Source organism: Cinclus cinclus, chromosome 7, assembly GCF_963662255.1.
Source record: "Cinclus cinclus chromosome 7, bCinCin1.1, whole genome shotgun sequence".
In the NCBI taxonomy this organism is placed as follows: domain Eukaryota; kingdom Metazoa; phylum Chordata; class Aves; order Passeriformes; family Cinclidae; genus Cinclus; species Cinclus cinclus.
The window spans coordinates 15,221,202-15,231,297 of record NC_085052.1 but is presented as its reverse complement, the minus strand read 5'-3'; the positions used below and the strand labels follow the sequence as shown (position 1 = coordinate 15,231,297).

Genomic DNA, 10,096 nt, shown 5'->3' with positions numbered 1-10,096 from the left:
AAGGCACCGCTCTAAATTTGCAGGCGCATAGAATGCGACTGGACGTGGGTTAAACTTCAGTATAATTTCATTTATTTATTTAATAAAATTAAAATGAGTCTACATTTTTTCAGAACTCTTGAAGATACTGCCTGGTGGGATGCCTATTTTGAATGTAGTTAAAAATGTAAAAGCTGTAGAAGTTACCTAATCGAGCACTGTCGAACTCCTACCTGTAATTTCTCGTTAGATCAAAGTATATAGCTAAAACTTTCTCTCTGTACTTTCTTTAAACAAATGTGGATGTATTGCAGCATTTTTAGGGGAAGAAAATTGTTGCTGAGAGGCTCAAGTGGTTACTTACGCCTGTTCTTAGTGGTTTGAGGATTTTTTGAGTGAGAGTTAACTGTGGCACTTGCTTATGTATTTTCAGTGTTTGTACTCATTATATCTGCATTTAAATTTACTTGTTTCAGATACTGTGAATGTAATATTCTGCCTCCTTCCCAGGCTTTTGCACAACTACAGAAATAATAATTAGGTCTTTGCCATTAACATTTTCGGTTGAGAAAAGATAAGTGCCTTTTGAGTTCAAGTTAAAATTCGATGGACAGAGATACCAGTCACTTGATTCTGTGCTGTTCTTAAGTTATCATGTGTTTATGCCTCCCAGTTATGAATGCCTGAGATGTAGTGGCAAAGCTAAGGTATAATAGATATCGTTATATTGTGTATATATCCAGTATTGGTATTACATTTCATGGTGTTCGTTGGGAGAAAAGTTGGTATATATTTTTGTCTTCAATGTATTAAAAAAATCACATAATGTAAATTTATGAGGGATTTGTGCTTTTCAGCTTATTCTTTCAGTTATGCTTGTATTTACACCATTTAAAATATTTTTCCTTTTGTTTCCAGAACATTTTTTAGTATTTCTCCTGACTGTGGCCTTTTCTGAGTCTCGCATATTTACCTCTTCTGTGCGTGTGGAAAAAACCCAGCTGTTGAAGAACTGAAGTCAAGTATTTTCTTAATGTGTAAGTCAGACTTTTTTGAAAGTGTACATTTAAAGATCCCTGGAATTTAAAAAAAAAAACAAAACAAACAAACCTACCCTTTTTTTAATGGTTGTTTCAAGTAAATATTTTTATTTGTTATGCTACAGGAGCTTGTTGATAGTTGCATGCTACCCAAAAATAACAAAGTTAAGTTTTAAGTTATTAGGTTAATTAATTAAAGGAAATCTTGAATGGGGACTCTCTGCCAAATGTAAATCTTGCCCAGTTGAGGACCACACTGGCTTGGTATTGAAAGCCTGAGCCTTGTTCTCTGCAGTACTTACTTTTTCCACTTCTGATTTCTATGGCTTTAATTGTAAACATATTTCAGGTTTCAGTGTCTGGCAGTACAACCTTTTAATCTGAAGGATGGGCAGCTACCATCAGGATGATGTATTGCATCATGCAACCTGTAGTCTTTGAGGTGCACTTGTGCATTAAAAATGTCGTTCAAGCAAACAAATCCAAGTCATTCTTGCTTGCTTATTCTTTATGTGGAACTTCAGCTTGCTTCTAGTCAAATAAGGGGTATACCATTGGCAAGAGAATGCATTTTAATGCACTATACTGTTGGTGGAAATGGAATGTAAATGCACATGAGTTGTTCTCAAGGCTCAAAGTAGGGTAATATCCCACGCATTAATCTTTTGTGTGGAAGATGGGGAATTTGTCTGTGAACTAAAAGAAAAATCCTGTACCCAAAGTGTTTCCATTTGGAGAGATTCTGAGGAGGGAGTGTATGCCTCTGTGGTTTGGTTTTTTTTTTTTTTTGGTGGGGGGGTGGTTTTTTGGATGTCAGTTATATGGTTGAAGCCTTGCAGGTCTCATGTCTGGAGAGCACTGTTAAGTGAATTAACTGGATATTAGAGTCTGTGTGTAGTGCCGAAGTCTGTTAGGTTTATTATTTTCAAGAACTGTGCAGAAGTGCTAGTAAATTCTCCAAAGGAATTCATTAAAAGGTGCTTAAAGTGTTTTGCTTTTCTTGCTACATGATACAAGAATATGAACTTGCAAATTTTTCAGTCTCCATTTTCTTTGCCAGGTATTTGCATGTCTAATGCTAGATGCTACTTCTCCCAGGACTGTGGGAAAATATTTGAAAGACCTTAGGGCTAAATGCTTATGATGGCTTGGAGATCTAGAAGCAGCCCTTGCATTTAGCCACAGTGAGGGAGAGGATGTGATCATTTTTTCAGTTTGAATGTGAGTAGATAAGATGATCTAAAGAGTTCCAAGTCTGTGTTGCTTCAGGGTGAGCAGGAGAGGAGAGTAGGGGAAGAGAAAATGACTAATCACATTTCAGCTTACAATTTACTAAGTTTTGTTAGGAAAGAAGAAAGTAACTTTGTGACTTGCACTATGGAAGAGTTTTGTAGTAAAAAGTGTTTTACTAATGAAGAAACAGTGCTTCCTTACCAGTGTTGATTTTTCAGCATTGAAGTTAATTTTGCTGCTGTTCCAATTCTGCTGATTCTGTGTTGACATTGTGTGCAGGATTCTATTCTTGTTCAAACATAGGCTTGAGCTGCTATAAATTGTTGATGCAGCCTGTTATGGAAACACTGACATGGAATCTGTAGCGAGACAGTGATGCTGACCATAACTGTTTGAGCCTTTTAATCCATAGAGGGGTACTGTTGTCAGTCATGCACTGAAAATATTAACATGTACCCAGGAACATGCAATGAGAAACCTGAGAACTGTTGACTGCTTCAGACATGTGTGGTGCTAAAGGTAGGCATGTGAAAATTCATTGTAGGTCAGTGTGATTTTTTTTTTTTTTTTGGTGTTGGTAAAGGGTCAAGTCTCTTATTACTGAAGTAGATCTTTTATCAGATTCTGATTTTACTTCTTTCCTTTTTAAGTCCAATACTTACTGATAGAGTAGCACACTTGAGTAATAAAAATATCAAATTCTGTAGATTTTGACTTTTCAGTACTTCAGTTAGGTTCAATTAGTGATCCATGTCACAAAGGAGTGTTTTTATTTGTGTGAAATCTCAAATGAGCAATAAACACAGGCTTCACTTAAAAGTAGGTTTTTGGATTTCTTTATGCTTACAGGGTGGGAGAAACACAAAATTTGATGACATGTATGTTTCAGTAGATGTTCTTTAAAACATATTTTTAAGTTTTATATATATATTTTTTGAAAAAAAACCACAAACAATAAACCAACAGACGCCCCCAACACAAACAATGGTTACAGTGTAGTATCTTTTTTTTTTGGCCTCATCAGTTTTTTTTTTTTTTTTTTTTTTCAGCCCTCAAGTAGTACTATAAAAATTAACATCTTCAAAGATTGGTGTATATTTTTTAGTGAATTGTAATAGGTGTTCTAATTGCATTAGTTTTAAAAGTAATTATTTGCTTTGCTTATTTCTTAATTTCAGGAGAATGAAATGGGGAAGCTGTAGAGCTTTGAGAATAACTCAGCACAGTTGTCTCATTTGCTGCTGGAACTGAAACTAAATCTCAAGAATTCACATAAAGAAAAGTAAAACCTAAAATCATGTCATCTGAACAGGAACACTTTTTTTGTGACACAGAGCAAATCAGTTTCTTAAAACACAATGCTATGAAGAATTTTGCTACAGACATTACTTTGAAAAAAGAACTGGTGAGTGATCCTTTAACTATGACGATTCAACCAGCAATTTTAGATATTAATCTCACTTATGGACTGAAAAACGTGAAAATTGAATTGCCCAAGGTGAACATTCCAAATGAAGTATTAATGAAACATGAAGTTGATAGGTTTAGAAAACTGTTTCAGTGTAAGCAGCAAACTGCAAGGAAGTCCTTAGGTCTAGAGAAAATAAGCAGAAGCAATCTCAATTGTTCAGAAGGAAGCCACTTGCAAATTAAACCAGAAGTGCAATTTGAAAAAGGTTTGAAAGCTGCAGCAAAGATACTGAATTTCACCTGTACAAAGTGCAAGGATAACATTAGATACAGCCCAAATGACCTACAGAAACATTTTCAGCTGTTACACTATGGTGAGTTGCCTTTGTATCCTTGCGAGATGTGCAGCTTCTCAGCTAATGACTTCCAGTCACTTAAACAGCACAGATGTATCCATCGTAGCACTTTAGTAAAATGTGAGCTCTGTAATGATGAGCAGATATATACTTTGTTGGCTTTGACAAAACACTTCTTATCAAAGCATTGTATAAATGGACACTTTGAGTGTGAAAAATGTGGGTTTTCCACCTATGATGTGGGTACATTTGTTCAGCACATTCACAAACATAAAGAGATTCCCTATAAATGTGGAAAGTGCCATCAAGAAAACTTTACAGAAGAGGAGCTCCGAAATCATCTTCTTGTTCATACCAGTATGTTTTCTTTTGATTGTCCTTATTGCAGTTACAGCACATCACGGAAAGATTTTCTTTTAAAACACATCATAGCTTTACACAGAGACTGCTTTATTGCAAAAGAAAAACTGGAAAAGGAGAAATATGAAAAAAGAGTAGTAAAGACTCCAGCAGGACTGAAACTTGTGTTAAGAAGGTATAAAATGGGAGCCTCGAAAAAACCACTCTGGAGAAGAAAGAAGATAAACAGTGGAAATGACAGGGCCGGAGAAGAAAATACTCAAGTGCTAAGAAGTGTGAATAAAATTCAGACAAATGCTGAGGAGCTGAACCAGTGTATGAGAGATGTGGAAACAAATGAAGAGAAAGATCAAACTAAATACACAGAAAAGAGTCATTTCATGGGTGGAATGCTCTCTGCTACTACTGCACAATACAATAAAGCAGATGATGGAACAAGTTATGGCCTGGGATTATTGAAAAGCGCTGTTCATGGGCCAACAGTATTGATGGTTAAAAACAATAGAATATCTGTTCCAGCAAATTACAGTGCTAAATTTATGGGCTTTAAAATGGTAGATGGAAAACAACATATTGTTATAAAATTACTACCTACAAGCAAGCAAAATGACTGTTTGTTGGGTCAGAAAGTTGTTAAAGATGGTTCTGCAACTCCCTTGCTACAGACTGCTGATCCCTGTGGCTTGTCTTCAGGTGCTATACCATGTGTAACTGATCGGTCAACCTTAAAGAACAACTGTGTTCATCCGTTAACCTTTTCTCAGTTTTCTTCTCCTGCGCCTCATTCAGGAAATACAAAAGTGGAAAAACAAAATAACTCTGTATTGTATGGTAGGAGTGTTTCTGAAACTGTAGCACCTTCTAATATAGCTGTAGGAAAAAGTCAAAATTGTTTGCCAATGAAGCTGGACTCAACTGTACATCCACATGAAGAGGTAACAAAAGTAGGCGCTCACACTGGTATCTCATGGGGAAGCTTTTGTCCTTCGAGTCGTCCTCAGGTATTAACACCCGCTATTACCAATACCCTTCATTCTGACCCTATGGATACAAACTTCTTTCCTGAACTAAAAATGCAAAATGGTGGGCTAAATAATAGTAACGGAACTAATAATCTCTGTTATTCAAATTCAGTGGATTCAACGAAGGAAGGGTTGCTGTCTTTTCACAACTATTCCAAAACGGACTCTTTGGATAATCCATGTAGCATTTGGACATCAGCAGATGGCAGACACAAAGAATTTAGCAAAAGAGGTTCTTTTCAAAACAGTAGAAATGAACCTGCATCTTCGTATTCAGAATCAATGAAAAGTTTAAAAGCAGAGAAAGTTATGTCAGCCCAATCAAATATTAATAAAACTTACAAACACATAAACACTAAGAATAACTCTGTGTCTTTTGAAAGCCAGTCTGAATGTGGTGTTGACAGCAAGTGTTTTACAGAGGACCAGCATAATGGCCAACAGTATTTGGACAGTAACACAGAGCAAGGCTTTCAGAATGTAGCTGAGAAATTCCAGGAAAATGTCTCTGATTGTGTTAACTCTTCCTTAATGCCTAAAATCACATCTGTTTTCTCATTGCAAAGTGAACAGGCAGCTAATTATTTATCGCCTGAGGTAAACCAGTTACTGCAAGACGTGTTAAAAGTAAAAACAACTCAGCAAGAGTCCCACAGCAAGACAAATAACTGTGTCAAACTCCATTCTGATAAGCTGCTCTCTGGTCCTGAGATTGGGACTGCCACCTGCGTGCGTTTAAAAAGCTCTGCAACTGCGTGTGGTTTTCAGAGGCCTCCTTCTAATGTACATTTCCCTTTATGTAAGAGAGAGTTGAACTCAAGATGTAGCACAAATGAAGGTACTTGTTCTGGGAGAGAAAGACAGACACCTGAAATGTCACTTGATTCTCAGGATGTGGACAAATTATCCCAAACTCCAGGTGTTGGTACATTGCTAAAAGCTCCTACAGATGAGTTTACACAAAAGTTATTAAATGATAAATTACTGTCAGTAGCTCAAAATCCTAGCAGCTTTTCATCAGTTTTGCCTGTTCTTCAGGAACAGAAGAAAGCAGTTTTTGTTCGGTCCCTTCCGTCACGATTTTTTGTTCCTTTCCACCTTTCTAACCAATTTAGACAACAGGTGGTTTCAGGAAAATCTCTTCTGTCAACCAGTTCATCAGATGGGCATGTTACTAAAGGTGTACCTGCATCTTTTGTTTCAAATAAAGGCCCTGGAATGATTTTGACTTTTAGTGGGACAGTTGGAACAGTTGCAAATACCGCTAATGATAGTTCTCAGGTTTTAGGGGGAATTGCATCCAGAGAATTTGGGAAAATAACCATATCATCTTCAGAAGTAAAGGGGAAAAATAGCAGTTTGAGAAATGCAAGAAGCTCCTGTAATGGGGAAGTATGTGGTACAGTAAGTGACTCATTGAATAGTATGCCATTCAAAGCACCTCTTGTAATTACAAACTCATTAGAGTCATCTGTGAAAACAACTGCTTCTGTGAAGGTGTTACCAGAGCACCAGGATGCTGTCTTTGGTTCTTTGGACTCAGTAAAACAACAGGAAATTAAGCAGGAACAACATGTTCATGCACTTTCACCTGATGGACAGCAGGGAGTTTTTCTGAAATATATGACACCAAACAAGCCTGTAGTTCATAAACCAATTCTTTTTCAGGATAATGCTCGTCAAAATTGTCAACCAAAGAAAACTGGAGCCATGCAACAACAGCTTTTGCTGAAAATTAAGACTCCTACTTCAGATACACTGTCTGATAACACTCAGTCAGTAAGCAACTCGGTGCCCTCACTACAGGTGGATAACTTGCAGTTCCTTACTCCTGCACTAGCTCAGAAACAAACTAATCTTAGTTTTAATGATGCCTTAAACTTACCAGGTGGGTTAATGCCAGCAAATGCCTCTTTGGCAAGCTCTAATCCAGCATGTTACGTTCCTCCTGTAGAACGTGTTTATTCTGCTAAACCTGCAGGGATGCAGTTGCAAAAATGTTCTATTGAGAGTATGCAAGTAATAACTGCTAGCAAGAGGAATAACTCCGGTTGTCGGAAGTCCACATGGAGAACCCAAAAGAGAACTGCAAAAGTAAAACCTAGTTTAAAACAAGCTGGGTCTAAAAGTTCAGGTGGGCAAAGAAACAAAAATTTCAAAAGTAAAAGGAAGGCTAGTTGCCCAGAACCTTCTAGAAAGAAAGCAGTGTTGCACAGAAAGTGTAGGGAAAAAAACCAGGCTGAAATTGTTAATGAATCAGGTATCCCTTACAAACCAAGGGAATCAAAAAAAACTGTGAGAACTTTGAATTTACTCCCTTTTAATTCTAACCAGCTTGTAAAATGCCCCCGGAGAAATCAACCAGTTGTTGTGCTTAATCATCCTGATGCAGATGTTCCAGAAGTTGTGAATTTAATGAAAACTATTGCTAAATTTAAGGGACATGTTCTTAAGGTTTTATTGTCAAAAAGAACTGTTGAAGCTCTTCTGCAGCCAGACTTCTGCAGTCCTTCGGATGTAACTACTGATAATTTTTGTCAAAAAAGATACAGGATGATAAAACCCATTAGCCCTGTAAAAGAAAGATTTGTCTTAAAATTGACACTGAAAAAGACTAGCAAAAACAATTACCAGATTGTGAAAACTACCTCTAATAATACCTTGAAAGCTAAGTTTAGCTGCTGGTTTTGTGGTAGAATATTTGACAATCAGGATAAGTGGGTAGGACATGGACAGAGGCATCTAATGGAGGCTACTCGAGATTGGAATTTATTAAAGGAATGATGACTAGTGAAGAAAATATAATTCATGAAAGTTTAAAAAAATATCAGTTACATTAGGATACACAAGTCATTCTGTTCTGTTTGTCAGTATTCTAACTGAGGTTGTAAAAGGATGCAAAGTGCTTATGTTTTAAAAGAGTATATTCCCTGTTGCCATCAGATTTGAGAAAGATCAAAGAACTTTGTGGTTTAAATAACTTGTAACTAACTGCAAATACAATTCCATAAAAATATATATTATTTTTGTTACTGCTATTATGTGCTATATTTTTATTCTGTAGAATGAGTCTTCAGGGCTTCTGTACATACTTAAAATCCCTAAATGTGTAAATATTTTTATACTTTTCAGTTACTTGGTATAATTCTTGCACAGAAATTACACCCTCCCCCCAGTTTTTCAGTTCTGTGCATGCACTACTAAAACCAATTTTTAAAATCTTTTCAAATACACACAGCTGTTATCCTGAGATTTTTGTTATTTTCACTTGTTAGCTCTTGATTTTGTTTTTTCAGGGATTGAACACTATTATTAGCAAGTGCCTCAAAGATGTGAAGCAGTTTACATTATGTTTACTGTGTAACCATGGGTCCATATAGGGCCATTTCCCCCCAGCAGTTTCATTTAAACAAAGCCATATGTGAATGCTTTAAGCTATATTGCTATGCACATGACACTTGTACTATTTCTGTGCAGTTTGTCTACTTTCTTAGTGAAGTATTTTTCATATAAATTAATAAAACATATTATGATTGTGTTAATACAGTGAGTCAGAATGAAATCGATTGAAAATATACAGTATATATATTCATAATGTATATGGTGTTAAAGAATGGTGAACATTCCTAATCTGTATTGATTTTGTCATTATTAAATTTGCTATAACTTGTGTTTACAGCTTGTGACTTTGAGCATTTATAGAAAATACTCATGTCTTGCTATGTCTTGCCACAAACCTTACAGGAAGGTCAGGATATGGGGAGGTGTAAAGCACCATTTTAGGCTTGTAATTGCATCATATCTTTATTTCAGGTGGATGTAATTTATCTTATAATGACTTAATGTTTTCTACTATTGCTTATTCAGATATACTACCTTTTGGGGCACCAGGGTTTTGGCAAAACCAAGGCTTGAGTTATTCCTTACTTATTTTGCCAGCCAGTAAGGCAATGTTCTTAGGAGGCTGCTTACTTACTGCTTTCAGGGATACTGAAGAGACTATGCTTTACAGTTTTTAGTCCTTATATGAGGGCATATAAACAAAAGACCTCTTAACTACAGTGACTGGGTATACAGATGAAGGTCCTTCTTATCCACAGTAATTATGTTTCGAGGCTTTGTCCTCTGGATTCTTAATGAACCTCTGTAGTTGGCGGTTTCACTCTTAGGTGGGATTGCTCTTACCATATGGCTGGCACCTAAGGTGTAAGCCAGTTTACAAAGTATTGATGGAAAAACTGTAAGAACTGAACAGTAGGCTTGGAGAGGACCAGGGCATTTAAATCTTGGGGGTTTAGATTGTATGCAAGACCAGTAGTTCTCTGTTACTGGTTCTTTAAGGTGAAAATGAAGATTGCTACCAATGAAACAGTAAGAAGTCATGGTGTTACAGGCATGTCACCACTAACCTGAATTCAACTTAAGTTTTAAAAAGTGTTAAAATTACTTTAAAACAATTGCTTTGGTGATTAGATAAATTTTTCTTTCTTGATATGTGTGTTGGCAGGAAGATGCACACTAGCCTTGCAGCTGGTGAGCTGTGTATGGAAGTCAGCTGAAGCAGTCAAGTCAGTGTAGTTTGGGTGTAAAAACAGATAGTTGGTATGTGTTGTGTATCTAAACTGGATCATTTTGTACTGCACAGTGGGCTTGAGCTGTGGTGTTAATTTGGCTAGGAACTTTGAAGAAGACCAGT

At 36.5% G+C, this 10,096-nt stretch overlaps 1 protein-coding gene across 1 annotated transcript; it reads left to right on the top strand.

Moving 5' to 3' along the window:
- Nucleotides 1-895: 895 nt before the first annotated feature.
- Nucleotides 896-9,125, top strand: ZNF518A (zinc finger protein 518A). The gene is made up of 2 exons (XM_062496422.1): nucleotides 896-1,016; nucleotides 3,431-9,125. Exon 2 carries the CDS (start codon nucleotides 3,550-3,552, stop codon nucleotides 8,182-8,184), a length of 4,635 nt encoding a protein of 1,544 aa, XP_062352406.1. The 5' UTR covers nucleotides 896-1,016; nucleotides 3,431-3,549; the 3' UTR covers nucleotides 8,185-9,125.
- Nucleotides 9,126-10,096: the final 971 nt, after the last annotated feature.